This window comes from Cervus elaphus, chromosome 9 (assembly GCF_910594005.1).
Source record: "Cervus elaphus chromosome 9, mCerEla1.1, whole genome shotgun sequence".
In the NCBI taxonomy this organism is placed as follows: Eukaryota; Metazoa; Chordata; class Mammalia; order Artiodactyla; family Cervidae; genus Cervus; species Cervus elaphus.
This window is the reverse complement of record NC_057823.1, coordinates 81,322,084-81,345,037: the sequence shown is the minus strand read 5'-3', so window position 1 is coordinate 81,345,037 and position 22,954 is coordinate 81,322,084. Positions and strand designations below refer to the sequence as shown.

The 22,954-nt window shown below is 40.0% G+C and overlaps 1 protein-coding gene across 4 annotated transcripts in view; it reads right to left on the bottom strand.

Moving 5' to 3' along the window:
- Positions 1–22,954, bottom strand: part of RASGRF2 (Ras protein specific guanine nucleotide releasing factor 2) — a 247,203-nt gene that overhangs the window by 125,416 nt on the left and 98,833 nt on the right. For all 4 annotated transcript variants that reach the window (XM_043913516.1, XM_043913518.1, XM_043913519.1 and 1 more), the window contains 7 exons: positions 21,443–21,522; positions 20,876–21,069; positions 15,186–15,295; positions 14,176–14,294; positions 8,206–8,366; positions 7,208–7,274; positions 6,546–6,682 (listed from right to left, as the gene is read on the bottom strand). In XM_043913516.1, coding sequence (XP_043769451.1) covers positions 6,546–6,682; positions 7,208–7,274; positions 8,206–8,366; positions 14,176–14,294; positions 15,186–15,295; positions 20,876–21,069; positions 21,443–21,522 — 868 coding nt within the window. The remainder of the gene's footprint in view (positions 1–6,545; positions 6,683–7,207; positions 7,275–8,205; positions 8,367–14,175; positions 14,295–15,185; positions 15,296–20,875; positions 21,070–21,442; positions 21,523–22,954) is intronic.

Below are 22,954 nucleotides of genomic sequence, written 5' to 3'. Positions count from 1 at the left end.
GGTGGGAGAAGAAGGGGACAACAGAGGATAAAATGGTTGGATGGCATCATCGACTCAATGGACATGAGTTTGGGTAAACTCAGGGAGTTAGTGATGGACAGGGAGGCCTGGTATGCTGCAGTCCATGGGGTTGCAAAGGGTCGGACATGACTGAGTGACTGAACTGAACTGAATATTCCATTGTGTGTGTGTGTGTGTGTGTGTGTGTGTGTGTGTGTGTGTGTGTATACACATCACAATTTCTGTGTCCATTTTTCTGTCGATGGACATCTAGGTTGCTTCCATGTCCTAGCTACTGTAAAGAGTGCTTCAATAAACACTGGAGTACATGCATCTCTTTCAATTAGGTTCTCTCAATTAGGCTGGCTCAGTGGAAGAAAATCTGCCTGCAATGCAGGAGACACAGGAGATGCAGGTTCGAGCCCTAGGTTGGAAAGATCCCCTGGAGGAGGGCACGGTAACCCACTCCAGTATTCCTGCCAGGAAAATCCCATGGACGGAGGATGGCAGGCTACAGTCCATGGGGTCACAAAGAGTCAGACATGACTGAGTGATGGGGCACATGCCCAGTAGTGGGATTGTTAGACCCAGATAATTTTGAAGCAGTTGGTCCTTGAAGGAAGGTTGACAATGGTTTTTGCAGCAGAGTTTTTGGTTGGTTGGTTGATTGGGCTTTTTTGTTTTCCTTTTTTTCTTTTTTTTTTTTACTATACCACACAGTTTGTGGGAACTTAGTTCCCTGACTGGGGATGGAATCTGTGCCCTTTGCAGTGGAAATGCAGAGTCCTACCCATTGGACTACCAGGAATTCCCCCTAGTAGGCTTTTCTGCAGGTCTTATTTAAGGAAGTATCTGGTCAAAGGTCAGTAATCTACTGCATCACCATACCTTTCCATCTTCCTAATACTTCTAAGGAGTGGGAAGAAAAGTAAACTCAATTCTTCTCATAAATCACCTTTTTATATTAAAGTAAAAAATTCCCTGTTGATTCCAGAGAAGCTATTTTAAGGGAGGAAGCATGTCAGTGTGCTATAAATTTGTCTATATTTTGACACATCTGCCCAAACCAAGAAGCTCAGAGGTGAATTTTAATTCTGCATTTTAGTTAATAACCATAATTACAGAAAAATCTGTTTAATACTCCATTATGTATCACAGTGAGACATGCACAAATGAATGCACTATATTGAAATGAATGGTCAAATCTTCAGCCTCAAATTTTTCCCTATAAATAGATGAAAAAGGGAAGAATTATTGGTCAAGACCATTAACCACTTGCACATTTTGTTGGAGGCACCAACGGTTAATTATGACCTTGCTGGTGGAGCTAAAAGTATAATTAATCATTCAAGCAATTGTTACTTCTAAAAATTACAGCTTCAAAGAAAGAGGCCTGACAAAGCTAAAAGTCTTAATTTTCATTCAGAGTTCTCTATATGAAAGTGGGATTGTGTCAATACTTAGGCACCACTTTATTATTTCAAGTAAGAGCTACATGTGATTAGTATAACATGGTACAATGGTTTAGCAAGGTGAAGTCAAATTAAGCCAGAAAAAATTTAAATTATGCAAAACAAAAAAGTGACAAAATTAAAGGCAAGATCATGAAGAATATATTCATTTAGACTGAAATAAATGTTCATTTCCCTAGGACAGGGAAGGATATCTACAAGCATAGCCCCAACAAATAAATGTCCATCTGGTATAACAGACAAGAAATAGATATGGTGGGAAATGTTAGTCTCACTGATAACTGCAGAAGTAATTAAAACCACTAGGAAGGAATACCATTTTTCCATTAAATGAGGAAATGTGACAAACATGACAAAATTCAACACTGGCAAGACTTAGAAGAGATGAGTTACATATTTTTGGGGTGTTTCGGCAGCCTGTCGAGTCATGAATCATGAAATCATGAAAGTGATCAGGCCCCCTTCACCAGCCCTATACCTGCGGGTAAGATACACCAACAAGGGGCCTTGAAAGGAGGAGTGACTCTCGGTGCAAAGCTGGCTAGCACCACCCCATCATATATTAGTGCTGAAACTTGGAAATTGCCCATATGCCTAATTATTCAGAAAGAGCTAGAAAAGTGGTAAGTTAACATGATGCGTGATTAGTTACTCAGTCATGGTGGACTCTTTGAGACCCCATGGACTGCAGCCCACCAGATTCTGTCCATGGGATTTGCTAGCCAAGAATACTGGAGTGGATTGCTATTTCCTTCTGCAGGGGATCTTCCTGACCCAGGGACCAAACCTGCATCTTCTGCATTGGTAAACAGATTCTTTACCCGCTGAGTCATCAGGGAAGTCTAAGTTAGCACGGTAGAATAAACATGTATTACCATTAGGATACAAAGAACTTGTAGGAATATAGGAAGATGAAAAAGGAAAAAATGATGCATATATGCACCTAGAGGCAAACTGTTGACTTATTTTTGTATGGCAGGATTGTGAAGGTTTCAGAAATGAAAATATTTGATTTTCAGAACAGTTTCTCAAATGTAATTGTGCAAAAGTAATCAGTGGAGCCTGTTAAACCTGAGGGGGTGTCTGGAATGTGGGTTCAGGAGTCTGCATTAAAAAAAAAAAAAAAACCTTCAGGTAATTATCTGTGAAAGACACTTTGATAAACATTTATTTAGTGATCTGGGTGTTGGGAGTGTTTCTGGTTCCTTTTTGTATCCATATTTTTATATATACATGATAAAATATTAAAAGGTACATTTCAAGCATTCTGTAGGCTCATCTTATCAATAATGAATATGCCCAGAGGCATGTTTGGGAGACTGACAAATTTCATCAATGTATGTATAGCACACAGTTTCCCTCATAAAATGAAAATGTTTTAAGTGGAGAACAAAGCCCAGCTGAGATGCAGGCTGCTGGGCAGTAAACTAGGCTCAGTTGCTAGGGGAGCACTCTGTCCCCACCACCCACCGTTCAAACCCTGCGTCAGGAAAATCACCAAGTCTCTCAGAACACTCACTACTGGGCTCAACATTTTTTTTTCAAATTGGAGTGTAGTCGCTTTACAATGTTGTGCTGGTTTCTGCTGTCCCACAAAGTGAATCAGCTCTATGTACACATACGTTTTCTCCCTCTTGAGCCTCTGTCCCTCCCCCACATGCCAGGCCCTTAGGGCATCACAGAGTGCGGGGCTGAGTTCCCTATTCTACACCGCACGTTCCCAGTAGCTATCTATTTTACACACAGTAGTGTACCTCTGTCGCACTTAACCTCCCAATTCATCTCACCCTCCCCTCACAGTGTCCACTTGTCTGGTCTCTATGTTCACGTCTCTATTCCCGCCCTGTAACTAGGTTCATCTGTACCATTTTTTCTAGATTCCACACATGTGCATTAATATATGATGTTTGTTTTTCTCTTTCTGACTTACTTCACTTTGTTTGATAGACTCTAGATCCCTCCATATCTCTACCAATGACCCAATTTCATTCCTTTTTATGGCTGAGTAATATTCCACTTTGTATATGTACCATAGCTTCTTTTAAAGAAGCAGTTGACTCATAACCACTCCCTCCTCTTTGATACATTTTCTTCATTTGACTTGTAAGACACCGCACCCTCTTGGCTATCCTCCAATTGTACTACTGGTTCCTTCTCTTCTCTGCTGTTCTCTGTGACTCCTCACTCACTCCATGGGCTTCTCCTCATTTCTATCTATAATGACTCCCTGGGTGATCTCAACAGTCTTGTGGCCTTAAATATCATCTAAATGGCAGAGAGTCTCACACATGGACCTCCCTCCAAGCACTGAACATCCATACCCCACTGCTTACTTAACAATTCCATTGAAATTACTTCCCCCTTTTCTACTTTCCCTCTCAACATTCCCCTTCAGCCACATCTAACCTTCATGCTATTGCTCAAAATATACTGTCTCCTAGTCTAGAGTGCTTGCAGTGGCTGTTCCCTCCGTGTGGAATGACTTTCCCTTTGTTACATATCTACATGGTATTTCTATCACTCGCCACAGTCTTTGTTTACATGTTGTCTTCAAAATGAAATGATCACCTTTTCAAAATTGTAGTGACCCACACCTACCTCCAGTAGCCCAATCCTTCTCAACCTGCCCTATCACCTTCTAACGTAAAATATTATCTATTTATTATCTTTACATTGTTTTCAGTTTCCCCACACTAGACTGTAAGCTACACAAGGTCAGGGAATTTTTGTTGTTGTTGTCCACGATATATCACACACACCAAGATAGTGCCTGGCATATGTTATCACTGCATAAATATATTTGTTGAATGGCTGAAAGTATTTGTTAAGTATCAAAACCACACAATATTAAGGTTCTACTGAACACAATAATTTCATATCATGATATCACTGTCACTCAGAAAGACACAAATTCCTGTTGTTTCCTTCTCCAATTCAATTGTACATATAATCTAATACACTAGTATATTAGCCATAGAAACTTGGAGAAATAGGAAGAAATTGTAAACCTAACTCAAGATGTAGTCTACGTGCGTATTCAGTCACGTCCAACTCTTAGCTACCCCATGGACTACAGTCTGCCAGGTTACTCTGACCATGGAATTCTTCAGGTAGGGATACTGGAGTGGGTTACCATTTCCTGCTAAAATGTAGTCTAAGTAGAGAGAATCACTTGAATGCTTCTGGGAGGCAAAATATTAGATCCTTTCTTTAAAGGACCGGGCATAGAATCATTCATACACATCAGGGGTCTTTTCTCTCTTAGCGATGCCTCACCCTAAGACTGCTTGAAGTTTTTATCAGCTCTGAATCTTAGGCACCCCAGTTCTGTCATAAGGTAGAAACTATAAGAAGCTGGGAAAACATCTTTGTCTACAACTCTAATTCTCCCCATTCTTCCTACTTATCTTGGCTTCACAACACATACACAATTTTGTTGCATTAAGTTGTCTACTTCCCTTTCTTCTCTACTAATCTGTCTGTCTCCTTGAGAGCAGGGATCTTTGCCAAACCCTGGTACCCACACAATGCCTGGCAGCACAGGGTGATGCTCAGATAACGTTCACAGAATCAATGACTGATTCAGAGTTTCTGAAGGTAAAAGATGCATTCCACAGACTTAATTACAGTATTAATTCACACAGCTTAGAGCTAATGAAAGTATTAGTAAATCACCATAAATGGGTAATTATGCAAATATACATGATCCCATATTTTTGTTTCTTTGTTAACCAGAAAAGAAGCACCTTGACTTCAGCTACTTATTCATCATCAAAACAGTCCTGGAAGAAAAGCAGTAAAAATCCGGAATTCCAGTAGAGGATATTTAGAGTGGTAATAAAAGACCTGGATTAGGTTTGAGTCATGACCCAGCACAGTTGTGTAACTTCGGACAAATGCTTATTAACCTTCTGAATCTCAGTTTTCGTACCTGTGAAATGGGACTACTGCTTCTGTTCACCTTCAGAATATTATAGTAAAGGACAAATGAGATTAAGTCTGGTAAAACGTCTTTGACATATAATTAACTTGCACATTCATTTTCTTTCTATTTTTGCTTTTCAGTCACTTAGAAAAAAATTAAGGGGTTTTTCTGGGGTCCAGTGGTTAAGACTCTGCCCTCCCAATGTAGAGGGCACAGGTTCAGTCCTTGGTTGGGGACCTAGGATCCTGCATGGCTCACAGCAAGGCCAAAAATAAAAAAATATTAAAAAATTGTTTTTAAAAAAAGAAAAAATTAAGTATCTGAAAAACTATGATATATTTATAGTTCATATTTATATCTAAGGTATATATAAATTACTAAGAGCTCTTCAGAAAAGGAAGACAATGGGATCTATAGCATATGCCTTTCCTGTTTGCCCCAATCATCCTTTAGTCAACAACTCTGAAGATCATTAAGCTTTAATATTTTCCTTCACAGCTTTCCTTTTCACCCAGATTTGTTAATGGAGCCAAAATTAATATGGAGCTGGGCTTGAAGAAAGCCCAAGTCCAATCATCACTAGTTTTGACTTTTTTTTCAAATCCTGAACAAAGTAGCAATTTCCTAAGCAGGAAGTGCTAATCAAGGAAAGGTAAGCAAATCTGTTCCCTAACTTTTTCTATATAAGATACAAGAACTCACTTTCAGGCCTCATACTACAGACAGTATCTCTTTTTTCATTTGATTTCACAGTCCTTGTTAGCTATTTTTACATCTCTCACCATTTTCCTATCTCAGCAACAAATAAGCAAAAAAAAAAAAAAAAAAAATCTAATGAGGTCACTGGAGAATTTACTACTCACGGGGCAATTTTAACACTCTCCAAACAAAACCACTGTCCAACACAAGTGTATATTGGCTTGTACAAAAATGCCCAGGATGCAAAATACAATGACAACATTTAGGTAAATTTTAAACAAACAAACAAACAACAACAAATGATTCAATACATGAAGACAATAACCACAGCAACCAGATATAATTTTCTAATAAAAATAAATTGACTCTAAAACTGCATCCCAAAAGCTTATGCTGTGAAATTTAAAACACAAACAAAAACCAACTTGGGGCCAAAGTCACTTGCTTACCTGACTGATGTCACTTGTCCAGGCAGCTTTCTCCTGGCGGGAAGGTGCTAACAAGACCACAGTGAAAGGGGCAGCGTCAGGAGGCTCCACCACTATTTTGAAATCCAAGTGTCCAAACACTTGGCCAGAACCTTTGGCTTCAACACACGTAAACCAAACAATTAGATATGAATACAAAAACATGAGTGATAACTGCTTTCTCAAGGTCCTAGTAATACAACCAATGTGCATTTAAGTCCAGAATCTCCCTTTAGTGATACAGTACTTCTCAAGCATGGGGACGGCTTTGTTAAGCTCATAAGCAGATGAAAAAGCTAAGATCAGTGGGTTACTCAAGACTAGGGTCCTGTTCTCCTTGTCAATTCATGGCTTTTTAAAAATTTTCCATAAATTACAGAATTCCGACATTCTAATTCAATTACTTTCTTCTCTGCCACTGCAAAATCACTATCACGAGACAAATTCAGTAAATTTCCAAAGATGGCTTAACCGGGGTTACAGGTTAAATGGTTCAACAGAATTTTTCATATATAAATGAAGTCAGGGAATTTATTCTTAACATCTTCCCTGTCTCCTGAAGCAGCTCTTCTTAGCTATCAACGAATAAAAACCAAAGGACTATTTAATGCTAATATAATTCTAAGTGATAGAATGTGACTTACAGTCATCATCGCTCGCATCGGGCTCCTCGACCAAGGTACATTCTATTAGAGACAGAACTCCACCTGTCTGGAAACAGACCAATTTTTCATTTAGAGGCTGAGAGTCTTGCATAGGTTGGGAAGCTGTGATTTGTAAACCTTATATTCGAAATGCCACAGAAGAAACAGCAATTCCGTTTCGAAACTAATTTTTCATAGAGCTCAAAATTAAATTTAATTGTGTAAAAGTAATTGAATTCATTGAGCTTCATGATTCTTCCCCACCATCTGACTCTCACTCCCAACATCTGTAAAATTTAACGAGTCAGTCTGTGGGAGATTATATGGCCCCACAGAGTGAATGCAGCTCAGCAAAGAGTAGAACTCGACAACCAGAAAGTGACTTAAGCAGTAGAACTCTGTTGTCGTGATGCTGGATAATATTTTCAGGCATTAATAACAGAAGGTACAGATAGGCAAACTTTTTCTGTAAAGAGCCGGCTAGTAAATCCTTTAGGCTTTGCAAGTCATATGATCTCTATTGCCACCGCTTAAATTTGCCATTTTAAAAAGCATGAAAACAGCCAGGTACAATAAGAAAGGAAATGAGTTGTGGCTGTGTTCCAATAAAACTTTATTATTAAAAAGAGGCAGCAAGCTGTGGGCCGTAGTCTTCTCACTCTTGGTACTGAGTAAGATAAAATAGCATTTAGCGAATACTACACAATCAGTACACTGCAGTCATCTGACAAGATTTTTGAGCTCATTCAACAACTAGTAATTTTGTCCAGGTTATGATTTTAATTGCCCTTCTTTATGGCAATTGCACTTAAATTTCTATTACTTTGGATTTAACTGACAACAAAGTAAACGTCAAGGTTGGCAACTGTGTATTACCTCACCATGATATTGTAATAATCTATTTTATGATAGCAGGCATGGGAAAGTCATAATTAAATTAACCTCAATGCCTCTCAAGTGCGCGGAACATAAATGGAATAGTCATGTAAAACCAGTACCTTGAGCAAATGCAGCTTTCCTCCTGAACTTCTTGTACAAATTAAAAAGTGTTTTGTAAACAAGAAGCACTGTCTTTCTCCTTCCTTTTTCAAAGACAATGAACCCAGGCGAACTTTACTCAGTTTCCCTCTCTCAACGGAAGGTACTTGAATAAGAGAACCTGGTGATCACAAAAGTGAAGAACACACAGTAATTAAAATTCTGTCAAGGGAGAGTAGTTCCTGATGCAAAAACAGTAGGGCCTGTTTCCCAAGACACCAAGGAATTATTTGATGCACCATCGGAACAAGCAAATCCCCTGCACTTTGAGCAGAAGAAACAATTGCTATGCTTTAAGAGTCACACCAATTCTTACTATTTCTGTAGAACACTTTAGATTTGATTATTTATATATAAGCTGGAAAATAAGTTTAAAACAAAGCCATACTGAATTCAAAGCATGAGACACTTCTGCCATCTGTCCTTCATAATCTGATCTTTACCAGTTTATTTACATAAGAATGGGGTACATATTGTATAATTACATATAGTAATAAAACAACATAATAAAAAGCAAGTCAAATTTGTTTTTCCTAAAGCAATGAAGGTAGATAAATAGCATTAATATAGCCTACTGGAAGACCCAGAGGAATCGGGTGGAGAGGGAGGTGGGAGGGGGGATCGGGATTGGGAATACATGTAAATCCATGGCTGATTCATATCAATGTATGACAAAACCCACTGGAAAAAAAAAAAAAAACATGATGTACATTTATAATGTACATTTTTAAATGTACATTATAAAAATATACAGATTATGCAATTCAACACAATTTAGCGAAAGGCTCTTTTTAAAGGGCAGTTATTTCAGGTTACATTTAAATTATATGTGATAAAAATTCTTTGTGAAATCTACATGGAAAAGAAACCACATAAATTCTATATGCAGAACATTCCTGTGAGGGAAACTATCTTCCATTCAAGAAGCTAAGCATAGATTTTATATAATTTCACTCTAATTATGACCTCCTGCTCTTCTTAAAAGGAAATTCTAATTTAAATATCAAAACCAAAAAACACTAAGAAAGATGCTTACAACTACCTTGCCTTCTGAAACGCCCTGAGCCAGTACCATTTCTACTATTTGTGTATTTCACCACCTATCCCAAATGCAGCTTTACAAAGGCTCCTATCAGCCTCATAAGAACTATTAAATGAATATTCATCACTTAATTATGAACACTGGTCATCACTAAGAGATGAGACTGTAGGCAACTTTATTTTCCTCTTCATACATTTCCTAGGTTTCCTGATTCGTTTTTTTTTAATGTATTTTTGGAATAGTAAATCTATGATTGTGGGTCACAAAACACTTACATTAACATATGACTGTTCCAAACAGTACCTACCTTTACAGAGATCTAAAGATGTGCAGGAGGTAAAGAACCCAAATTTCTATGGGTCCCTGAATGCCACCCATTCAGGCGAGTGTTTAAGTGGGCTGCCTGACAAAGGCAGAGTCATCATCTATTTGGTGCCTAAAGAATAACACAGAGGTAGTCCTGGGGGAGGGTGCGGGACTGGGGAACAGGGGCAGGAAAGGGCTTGGTTCCAGTGATAGGAATGGGCAAGAAGGAAGAGAGGTAGGTGGGAGCAAACTGGCAGAGAGCGCAGGCAGCAAGTAATCAAATATGAGGAATAAAGGAAAGATGAAAAAGCAGAAGGCAGAATGCTTAGAGGAGTAGACGAGCAAGTAACAGCCGCAGAAGGATTGTACTCATGAGACCCACTGGTGGAATCAAAGCCAGAGATCTTTCAGAGAATCTGGGTTATCCTGGCCAGGAGACGGTGGTGAATTCGGCAACATAAAAACTGAAAATCAGAAAGGGAATGGATGGGAAAAGACAGTAAGTTCTAGCTTTGCCATGGGCGGTCATGAGTCATCCAGACAGATGGTTAGGGCCGAGTGGAAGACTGCAGCAGAGACAGGTGGACAAGTGGGTTTGAGGGATGTTTTCAGAAAGGATATAACTGAGGCTAAGAAAACTGAATAATAATGTGCTTGTGGGTAAATACTTCTAGTATTTAATGATTTTGTTAAGTTGGAAATTTTAAAATACACTGTTAACTCATGTATTAGTCATTATTGTGAATTTTAGCTTTGAGGTAAAAAACCAAATGTTTCCTTGGCAACTATACACTAATATGCCTAATCTATAACTGCTCATCTCAGATCCAAATAGGAGACTATATGCATCAGGTACGCACAGAAATCTGTACATCTGAGTTAGAAGTGAACAATTTCAACACTGGTTTATAGAATAATATTGGAAAAGATGTTAAGTGGGTTTTTTTCACATTTCATCTTATGTTTGACATGATGTTTCAACACAACTATGAGACTTGAAGATTCCTTTCTAGTTATTACAAATAAAAGAAATCATTTAGTCTTAATGATCCTTTGCATCACCATCGTCATCAGTCTATCTAATAACTGGGGTCAACTTATAAAAAAAACTTGTTTTTCAGTCACTAAATTCTCATGGTGTGGCATTCAAGACTGGCTAATGCCCTTATTCTTATTCTATTCATTAGTTTAAAAAGACTGAAGAGCAATTTCCAGGTTATTGGATTAGGCATTCGAATAGGTATAATTACTTCCAGACCCCATGTTATAATTTCAAAGAACACTGGTACATTCAAAGTACATGATTTTGAGTCTGGGAATGATTAAAGTACCAGAAAGGTTCATGTTTGATTCTCAATGCATTTAGCTTTAAATTCAGTCACTCTATTTACTTTTCCTGATTCACCTTTATACCAGACAACGATGACTACGTATGATGGATTTTGCACAAAATGTCAACTTACAGTGCCTTTATCTTCTAATAAATATTCATATATATTTCATGTTATTGAAAATGGAAACTTATTCCAAAATTTAGATCTTGGTTTTTAAAGTTTATGTCATAATCTCACTGACTCTAGTCTAGTCGTTCTTATGAACATTTAATTTTCACAACAACCCTAAAAGACAGGTACTACTATTAACCCCACTTAAAAAGAGGAAGGGACTTCCCTGGTGGCTCAGTGGTAAAGAATCTGCCTGCCAATGCAGGACGTGCGGGTTTGATCCTTGGACCAGGAAAATCCCCTGGAAAAGGAAATGGCAACCCACTGCAGTATTCTTGCCTAGAAAACCCCATTGACAGAGAAGCCTGGTGGGCCATAGTTCATGGGGTCACAAAAGAGTTAGACACGACATACTGACTAAACCACAACAAAGAAAGGAAACTGAGGCTCAGAGAAGTTAACTAAATTGTCCAATATCACACAGCAAGGAACAGGAGGAGACAGGATTTGACCTCCATGATGTAGCTAGCTATACTTTCTATTATTGCCTCGAACACGTACAACATTTGCTCGAGAAACTTTGAAAAGATTTTGAAAATAGATGACAATGTCAGAACACTGCTATGACACAGTCCTTGGCATCACACTCATCAACTATCTAGTAACTGGAATCAGTTTATAATAAAATAAGCTATTTCAATCAATAAATTCCCACAGATTGACATTCACCCCTATTCAGAGATTGAAGATTGGCTATCACCCCTATTCAGAGGCGAGCTTTCAGATGACCTTATTTTTTCTGGTCCTCAGAATTAAAATTCATTTTGAGATTGAAACCACACATATTTATGCATATATGTTGGCACTCATGCATTGAAAGCATCTAGTAAAAAAGTAACAATTGTAGGAACCAAAGCAAAACAACACAAACTTTCCAAATTGACTGTAACTGGATTACTTTTTACTTTGAGATTAAGGTCTGATTTCTTTTTAAACCACCTTTATTGAATAATTCCCAAACAGACTAACCAAACCAAGCCAGACAGAAAAATGCTCCTGAAAGGCAGATCATTAATATCAATGTCAATACAGCAATAACATCAGATATATTAATAACTGACAAAAGTGCCTCAAACATGTGGTACGGAACAAGCAATAAATAAAATCTAGACATGAATCAAAGGGAGAGGTAGCTCATGATTGGTTTTTCTGGTGCAAGAAAAAAAAATACGATTTCTTCACTGGATTCAACCTTCCAGCATTTTTCATCATAGATGCTTTTTCCAACTTAGAAACATATTAAATGCTTATGTGTAATAATAATACTCATCAATCCAAAGTCCTTTCAGAAATTGAATACTAGTTATAGAAACTTTTGTTTCCATTTTCACATATTACAAAGCTCAAGTCCTTTAGTAAGTATTTTTCAGTGGACTCCAAACATAAGAAAAATACAAAACAAGACAGCTGACATTCAAAACTGCAGTTCAACAAGCAATTCAATTTAATCCATTGTCCGTTTTCCAGGTATCTATAATGGAAAGCATTGTACTAGGCAAGAGAGAATTCATAAATACTGCCCTTCAGAGTTACAATTACTGGGACAGACAAGGCAAGCAAACATGTACAAGAGGACGAAATGCAGGCACCAGGAGCAAGTGGGCTTGGAAACGAGGAGGGAAGTAAGCTCATTTGCGCTGGAGGGAAGGAGAGGGGAAGATGGGGAGGAAATTTAAAAGGCTCTTTAAAAGGAAATTTAAAAGGCTCTGATCTGAGCCTAGCAGGACAACAGGACCTTCCATAGGCACAAGAAACATGGATGAGGGGATCCCTGGTCCCCAGGCTGGGGCCCACACACGTAAAGGCACAGAGGCAGACAATGCCAGGAAGGCAGGAAGCCACTATGGGGACACAGTCTGTGAAGAGGACTGGAGGGGGAATGAGGAAGGCCTGGTGCTGTCAGCATTATAGTCCACTATTACTCAAAGGAAAATTAATACTTCAAGTCAAAAATGAGAAAGGTATCATATCCTGAAATATACTTCCAAACTTTAACATACGTGTGATTTCTCTCCTTGTAAATAAATAATGGAAAATAGAACAGCATGCGTTAAATTTTGTAAGTGTTCTGTGCAAAAATTAACGTGTGCAGCACAAATAATGTCTTGTTTGATGAGGTAAAAAAAATGTTTCAGGCAGCACATTTTGGTAGGCACTAGAAATGCAATTATCGTCAATTAATATTGGCACGTTATAAACAGAAACCACATTAAAGGTTAATTCTAGTTCCAAATTTATATGCCACTCTTCCCCAAGTTCAAAATTATGACTGTGTGCAATATACTGCCTGAAATCGACTCTGTGAGGGCATGTTCCCCTCCCCCAGGACCCCTATGCACTTGCAAGGAATTTCGAGTGTGGTTTACTTCGTCTACTTCGTAATAAGAACCACAGAGGAATATGCACTGTCATGGCGTAGCTTCTCTACAGTTTCCAGCATAAACATCTTTCACTCTTCAAAAGCTTAATTTACTGGGTGATGCCCCCAAAGCACACCCCTCAAACATGATACCTTGGCCATCGCCAAAGTATGACAGGGCAAGTTGAGACATTTCATCTAGCAACTGGAGTTACCAACTGAATCAAGTCATATCATGTGGGGCCGATCCGGAAGTGCTGATGAAAAATGGGAACAAGAGACAGCTGTTTTCACTGCGGACATTGTCCCCTCTCCTATGGGAAAGGGCTTTGAGTAAGGCAAGTTTCTCTTGGGCCTTTGCCTGGATGTCGTCACCACCTGGCACTGCCACTCCAATCGGCCAGACCAATCTGTCCTCCTTGGAGCTGTAGAGAATGTCCGGTCCAGCGAGCAGGAGGGTCCAGTCAGAATGTAACTTACTGTCCCACTCGTGCTTTACTATTATTGTGTTGCTGTTTTTCATGGCCCCTGAAAAGAAACAGCACAAAGGTGGGCCTCAACCACAGCCTCGGTCAAGGCCACGGGGACGTCCTGCACGAACAGCATCAATCAAACAGCTACATCAATCCTGCTCCACAATGCTTTCCTGGATCTGCCTGTGATAACGTGACAGGTACAGAGACCCCTCAGCTGCTGGGTCCGCTGAACAAGGACTTACCTTGGCGGATGAAGGTCTGACTGGTGTCCAGCAAGATATCACAGCCCTCGACGATCATTCTTTCTATGGCAAGGTTCTTCCTTATGTTTTCGGTGTCGCTCACTTCGTCGTGCATGACCCTGCCAAATACCACACAGGACCACAATGAGAGATCTTCTATTATCCCAGTAGGTAAGCAACAGTGCTCCATCTGGGAAGCAAGGGTTGGACCTTGTAACAGTTTAACTGGAGATGTAGGGTAAGTCACACTGGACTTCTAACCTTCATCAAGTCATGACTCAAAGCAAAGCAAATGGAGTATTCTGGAACATTGCTTATAAACTCAACAGGAAAGCAACACATTATTTTACAAACAGCTTCTTTCATTGAAATTAGGATGCCGTTTCTTAGAGGTGGAGCAAACTAGAGACCTTTATACTATATATACTATTTATATTTATCCCTTATAAGTTAAAGGAATACAGCTGTAAAGAAATGCCTGAAACACTGAAAAGTCACTGATCAATCGAAAATATACATTCTCCAACTTCTTACCAAATATGAATACAAAAACGCAACTAACCATTTTCCTATTATAATGAAAGAAATGTGAATCTTTTCAAACTTAAGCCAAAATGTGTCTAATCTCAATTATATAAACTTAAATGAGATAAAATCATTTTCAAAGACTTTATATATATAATTACACTTATTATATAAATGTTATATATATATATATATAATTTTTTCTTGGTTAAAATTTATGTGCATGCTGCTTTAGCACCATCTCAGAAGCTAGCATTTAATGTTCAGGGGAATCTGAGACACCGGCTTACGTCTTGCTTCTTGTTCCCGTGGACACACACATTCAGTTCAGTCGCATCCGACTCTTAATGATCCCATGGACCATGGACCACAGCACGCCAGGCTACCCTGTCCATCACCAACTCCCAGAGTCTACATTAGGTCTTCACAAAAGACTAACATGCTACTTTGCCATATCAAGTCTTTATTATAAATTCTTTACGTACCTGGACAGTTCCTCTAGTTTGGATTTTGCAAACTCCAGACTTTTCCTCTCCACATGCTCATGGGGTGTATGAGCCAGGAGTTCATGAAGCGTGATGATATACCTGGGGATCTAGAAGCAAACCAAGGCCAGTGTGAGCAGGAGGGCCAGATGAGTAACACTAGACCTTCTCTACTGTGCCATCACCACTTCTGAAGAGCTCATCTCTACTCTGACACGTCTGACTGTTTTACAAATATATTTTTTAAAATAGTTATTTATTTGGCTGTACTGGGTCTTAGTTGCACATGTGGGATCTAGTTCCCTGACCAGGGATCAAACCCAGGCCCCCCGCATTGGGAATGCGGAGTCTTAGCCACTGGACCGCTCAGTTTGAATATTAGACTTCAAACATTTGTTTGAAGCCCCACAAACAAATATTTTTAAGAAATACATTTAAAATGAACTATGTTTCAAACCTCACACATGCGAAAACTTCACCAAGAACACATGAAGATAATAAGGTACAAAGAAACAACTGTTTCTTTAGATTTTTAATATAATCATACATTTCTCAATCATAATTTTTGAAAACTGGTTCATAGGGGAAAAGATACAGTTATCAGCAAGTCACTTGAGTCTGTATTTTAGATTTATTTGTCTGTTTACAATTTTTTAATTGACAATCCTATTGCAATGTTCTCTTTAAGAATCAAAATGTGAGAAAAGATATGTTTACCCTTATTACATTCTGATCCCGCTTTACCTCAACTCATCCTTCTGGCAGTAAGCAGTATTGTTTAATTAGATCATTTGTTTGTACTTTTATTAATGAACAGACTATCTATCTGAATTCTCTCAAAGCCAGAAATGCCACCAACCCTGTGGAGGATTTAATAGAACACAGTGAAGATTTAACTCAAGTTAAACATGTTGATTTAATGCAACGTATTTTTTTACTGGCTTATAAACTAAAAATTGTTAGAAAACAGGGGCAGTGGGTTTAATTTTAATAAAAACCTGCATGAACAACAGCTACCATAATGCTACCCGCTATGGGTCAGATTGGGAGTTTGAGGTTTGCATCCAATCCTCCAACAAAACATAAGGATTATTTCCCCACTTTACGGACAAGGAAACAAGGCATGAAAAGTGCCCAAAGTGGCCTCATGGTAAATGGCAGAGCCAACCATGAGCCCAGCTCTGACCAGTGCACTAGTCTAGTGGGTGTCTCTGCAGGGACTGGGGTCTTACTCAGCCCTTGAAAGGACCTCTAAGAATGAAGAAAGTAAAGCAGCTTCCCAAGACTCTGTGGGTAGCTCCTTCCATGTTGACCTGAGGCACTGGCAGCTCTATCTACAAATCTGCTTTTCCTCTCTTGCCCTCAGTGGGTCATTGCTAATATTTACTGCATACCCAGATTACCCATGGGTACAGAGGGCAGTGCCCTAAGTGTAGACATCTATCAGCAGTTCATACTCTGGGGTCAGGTCCTAGAGACTGTCATCAAGTCAGGGTTTTGGAAGTGCAGTATCCTCAGTTATAGAAGGATGGGTCACAAGAGAACCCTTCCTCTGAAGCTCATGGAAGGAGGCTGTGTGCCTCTCTACCCCATAAACTTCTCACTAAGACAGTTGGTTGGGCCATTCCTCTTGGTGAAGGCTGCTGGGATAAGTATGCTTTCAAATATCCCTTTTTTACAATGCCATGACTGATAAAAGTTTGCCTCTAAGTTGGTAGTTCTACAAGAAAATCAAGACAATCAATAGATAAGGTACTCAATTTCTCATAACAAGTGGAGGGCAGGAGTGGGAGAGCCTGACTGCTTATAATGTTCTGAAAATCCACAAAACTAAGCTCAGTCAATAGCTTCATGATCCTCCCCCGATCATTAAATCTGTTTTAGAAAGCTCTTTGGCTAAGTGTCAAGTGGATGGATTTGAAAGTAACTGGCCCATCTCACTTTCTGGGAGAGAAACAAATAAGCCTGAAACTACCAAAAAGCAGGCAAAGGACTTCAGAGAGAAATGGACAGCGCTCCGAAGAGCTCATCTGATATATTCAAGAACTGATTATAAATCTGTCCCCCAAAAGACCTTGGAGCTTCCCAGGTGGTGCAGTGGTAAAACAAACAAAAAAAAAAATCCATCTGCAAATGCAGGAGACATAGGAGATGTAAAAGACAAGGGTTCGATACCTGGGTCGGGCCAGAAAGATCCCCTGGAGTAGGAAATGGCAACCCACTCCAGTATGCTTGCCTGGAAAATTCCATGGACAGAGGAAGCTAGTGTGCTACAGTCCATGGGGTTGCAAAGAGTCAGATAAGACTGAGTGCGCACACACTCACCCCCCAAGACCCAAGGATCATAGTAAGTATTGTCTATATGAATCATAATTCTTTCAATTATGAAATAATACTTGTCACTTTTAGACACTAATTAGCTTGCTCTTTAGTTACGGTAAATAGGTAAGTAGAGCAGCAAGTGGCTACTTCCTGGAGGACCTCTAACAGCACTGTCCTTGTCAGAAGCAGATTTCATGATTTGCTCATCTATGGACATAGGAGCAGCTGAAGACAATTTAAATAGTACTAGCCAAAACACTGTTTTTGCTACATAAAAATTAAGTTAATGACTACCATATTGTCTATAACAAATATCTTTATAACACAAACTTATTTGTCTGATATTAATAGTCCAATTGAGGATAAATTCCCTGCATCATCAATTAAGGATAAACTCACTATAATTCCTCCATGCTTCCATGCTGCTGCTGCTGCTGCTAAGTCGCTTCAGTCGTGTCCGACTCTGTGCAACCCTGTAGACGGCAGCCCACCAGGCTCCTCTGTCCCTAGGATTCTCCAGGCAAGAACACTGGAGTGGGTTGCCATTTCCCTCTCCAATGCATGAAAGTGAAAAGTGAAAGTGAAGTTGCTCAGTGGTGCCTGACTCTTAGCGATCCCATGGACTGTAGCCTACCAGGCTCCTCCATCCATGGGATTTTCCAGGCAAGAGTACTGGAGTGGGGTGCCATTGCCTTCTCTACCATGCTTCCATAGTTCAGCATAATTCACTCACAGTAGCTACTGACTTACTCAACAAACAGCCCAGAAGAGGTGGACTATAACACTTCTCTAAATATACACAGGCTAAAAGTTTCCAGTTACTTCTCTTCCTCCTTAGGCCTGATAACAACTTTTGCTTCCATATCTAGACTTGGTAGTGGCCTCATGGCCGTATGAGCTAAGGTCACCTCTTCCACTCTTGATCTAAGGAAAAAAGCATCACACCCCAGTCTTATCCCAAGGTGTCCAGCTTACACTGGAGCAAGGCGGATGTGCAGAAGTACCACTGCTAATACAATGTATGCAGAGGGAAGCAGACCATCTGAGGGAGCAAACGCCTCAGGGCTCCTCAGGGAAAGGACCAAAAGGGAACAAGAAGTACAGAATGAACCTAGCAAGAAAAACTAAGCAAGTTTCTAGAAATGGCACTTTTCTCCCAAGTGTTCTCCATGGTCTCTCCTAGGAAGAAGGCAGGAGGGAGAACAAGGCATTTGGGCAGCAACTCCAAGGTTTTCTGCTCTTGGTCTGTTCCAAATAGCTACAGAGAAGGAAAACAGTTTTGGAGAAGCAAATAAATAAGAGCAGAATTGAGCGCTCTTTCAATTTGCACATTTCTTGCAGCTGCACCAATTCTGGCTAAATTCTTTTAAGTTTGAGGCTTCTTCCAGCACCCACTGGTTACCCTAGTCTTAAAAAAAACAGACAATCTCAACATCTGACCCTTCAGCTTAATTCTAGGGTCTGGAGGACGGGATCTGAAAGCTAGTTAGTTACCTGGATCAAATTTCTAGTCTGGTCCCCCAGAGAGGTAGGGCTCTGGGAGATATATAGAGATCAACTGTCCCAATTTCAAACTTAAGAAACAGAAATTCAGATTGGTTCAATTATGTTTCCCAATGTATGCCTGAAGGGAGAGCAGGACATGCAGGTCTCCTAAATACTCCCAACCCAGTGGTCCCTTTTGGACATTATGGGAATTCATTCCCTGAGATCAATCAAAATGCCAAGTTGTTGTTATTGGGCTTAAACTACAGCGGGAGAAAAGAAGGTTAGAGAAAGACTATCTCAGCATTTTTAAGAAATCCAAAGGCCTTTCCAAGACCCTACATTCAACTGTTTGGACACCTGACCTAAAATTCAAGTACAGTTCTTCCATTTTAAACCACTGAGAGACTCACACCAGGGGAAATAAACAATACTTGAAAAGGCATTCGTGGGCTTTCAGGAAGGGAGTGAGGTTCCTCTCTGAATGTTCCATGCATCTTTCACAACCCTACCTTTGTTTATACACCTGAGTTGAGGGTTCCTAGGCAGACAGGATTTAGAGAATTTAATCATAACCAAGAGCTAATTGCCAAAGATTCAAATGGAATCTCAGAACATTGAATAAAAATTTGTTTCACTGTAAACAAAATCTCAAATTATAATTTTGTATAAGGTTTTTAAAAAGCATTTTTTTCTTTGTAGTTTCTCTTATGGAATATTTGTTCAGAGAGGCAAAGAGTTAAACAGTCCAGTTCCATGGTGAAGAAAAAACACAAGGCATTACAAAGTTTCACTATACTTAAGTTGTTACACATGCATCCTTTCGGTTTTTTAAAATCTTACTAAACTTCTACAGTGACTTCCAGGATTTCAAGCAGGAGTGACAAACTTTAAGACAAACAATTATGAACCAGAGCAGCCTCTCTCTCAGAGGCTACCAAACGATCAGCTGGGGTCAGAGATACCCACTCAGAGGGACAAAGCCCTCCACAGAAACCATAACACACATGATTAGAAGAGTCGGTTTGCCACACAACAATTTGGAGGGCTGGACTGAAGCCCCACAAATTCCACAACGGGAACACTCAATGCTTTTCCAAAAGAACAAAATCAACACTTTTTAAAAGGACAGGAGATTCAATTCACATTTTGGCTTCTGCAGCTCTCACTAAAGAGAGGTGAAGTCTTAGATACAGGAAAGGATGCAAGTCTACTTGATCTTTTGGGTTGCTCTAACCCCCAAAAGTGAAGGTCGGGACAAGCCCTAGGTTCACTGGAGCAACCTGACTAGGGGCCGGGAGTCCCCAGGCCTGGCCAAGGCCTCTGGCTCCTTCGTTCCCCCACAGCCTCTGTGATGGGGAAGGTCCTCCTTGTGCTCTGCAGAGCTCCAGCCAAGAGAGACTCGGCAGCAACGAGAACAGGGCAGGAAAACAAACACCTTCCCAGCAGTCCTTCCTACCCCCCACCCCCCCCCCCCCGGCCCCAGAACCTTTTATGCAACCAGCCCGCACTGGAACATTTGCACGGCAGCCTATTTCTGTAAACCCAATAATATTTTTAAACACACTGGAGGAGGAGACTCCATGGAAGAGGTCTGTGAGGAATCTTTCTGCAGAGAGAAATTTGTGCTGCTTTTCCAAAAAAAAAAAAAAATCACTCCTGATTTAATTGTTTCAAAAATGCCTGAGTTTCTTACAAACACTAGACAGACTGGAGAGAATGCGTGGCATAGATTTGTTTACCTCAGGGTCAAGCTCAAGATGACAGAGGAGGTGTCACAACCTCCCACAGGGGACACTTGCACATCTCATGCAGGTCACACTGGGTATCAGTCACATCGAGCTGGAGTCAATGACTTATAACACACATCCTGGGTGACTTACCTGAAACATTGGGTATGTCAAGAACGTCTCCAGCATCCGCCCCTCACAGGCAGGGTTGGCTTCATACTGTTTTAAGAGTTTGTCAAAGTCTCTGTTTTGCTTACAATTGGCGAGCACTTGGAGGCTGTACTGGTGATTACGCACAAATTCTTGATAAATGTTCAGCATGGGGAGCAAAATATCAAACAGATCAGCTGGAAAGAAGAAGCAAACACGGCCGTCTGTCTCGGTGCTCAGTGAATTATCCACGGGGCAGGGGGAGACTGTTCACTCTGCGGGAATGGCAGAGAGCGGCTCCCAGCACCAGGGGTCAGGCTGCACGGCCCAGCACAGATGCCAGAATGACTGACCTGGGAGGATGCACCCCGAGGCAGAGCCCAACTCTAGTCCCCCAAGAACCTTGACGGGCCAGGGGAAAGGGTCAAAAGGGCAGAGTCCCGTGCCCACAGAAGCTCCCAGGTCATCACGGAAGTTCAAACAACTTAGGATGAATAACGTTGAAACTATTTTACTCTTTATTGCAGCCAGATTAAAAGAAAATGTTCTCTCTCTAAAGCATGCACTTACCTAAAATTAAAGTCGGCCAGTTGGCTATTCTTGCCTTCAGTCCTTGATGAAATATTTCGTGAAGAAACATGATTGTTTCACTATAAAAAAATGGAAAAAATAATATAATCACTATAAAGTGTCTATTTTGTTAAAGAAGTTCACTGAGCCCTTAAAGCTTTAAGTACATGATATACATGTCTCTCAGGGCCTCTGAACCATACAACCAATAAAAACATGCATTATATCAGCCCCCAGAAAGCAATTTATCTTTCAACAATCCGAAAACCTCAACAAAAATTCTGAGCTAAGCCTCAAATACTGGAAGACAGTAAGCACCAAATCACTGTCATATAACCTTCTTTATCAACTTATCATACTGATAAAAACAGCTTTGTACTGTTAGGATGTAGCCCTTCAACTGATAATCAGAAAATTAGTTAAGATCCTTCTCTTCAGATTTAATTCTAGATGATAACCCAACCAAAGTTCTCTCTCTTACACTAAAATGAGTTTTGACAGAAGGAGAGAGGGGAAAAGATGTGACAGACCTCTACCATAACCACTCCTAAAACCCTCACACCAGAAAGGTAAAGGAAACTTCTGGAAAAGATGTAGCCTACATAAACATATAAAATGAAGACTGCATCAATTGGAGATCCAAATGTCTAGAAGGTTCAAGAAGGGGAGTTATCAAAGTAACATTTGCCTTCTCCTCAGTAGAATTAACCTACTGGAAGAGCCTTTGAAGGTTTTTCTGAACTAACACATCGACACAACCAAAAACAGGATTATTCATGTCAGTAACATACTTGGGTTTATTATAAGTCAAATTCCACAACAAGAAACATCAATGAGAAATCCTTACTATCTGTGAATGGCCCATGAAACACGATAGATGCTCCTTGTAGACTGTGATTTGTTTTCTTTTATAGAAATTTTAACTAAGCAGTGTTTGTTGTTTTAGGATTTCAACCAAATCTACTTTAGTAGGTATTATAGGTTAGTCCTTCAAACTCCATTCCATCGTCCTTCTAGGTAGAGAGGATGGAGAGCTAAAAGTACATTTTCCAGAGTCCCTTGCAGAGAGGGTTCTAGATGTAAATTCAGTCCCACCCATAGATGCACATGGCAAGATATGAAAGGCAGAAGCAGAGGCCATCTTCCTGTTACTAAAAGTCAGTCATGCACATGTGTTTTGGGGGCAATTTCAGTGCCTAGCCTCAGTGGTCTAGTTTCTAGGCACCAGTTTGACACAGCTGAGAGGCAGATGTGATGGCAATGGTGGAAGCAGTAGTTTTCTAACCTCTGGGTTACATTTGTGGTGTGTGCCCTTGAATTCAGTGGTCCAGGCCTGCTGTCTGACTTGTGCTCCAGCCCTTCCAAAGGATCCTATAAGCAGTGAATTCCCTCCAATCGCAGAGGAGGTTCCTCTTTCCTACACTGAAAACTAACTGGCATATCTACCTTCATATTTTGGTATTTAAATAGTTAGAAAACAGGTGAAACAATTCTTGGTGACTCCAATATGCA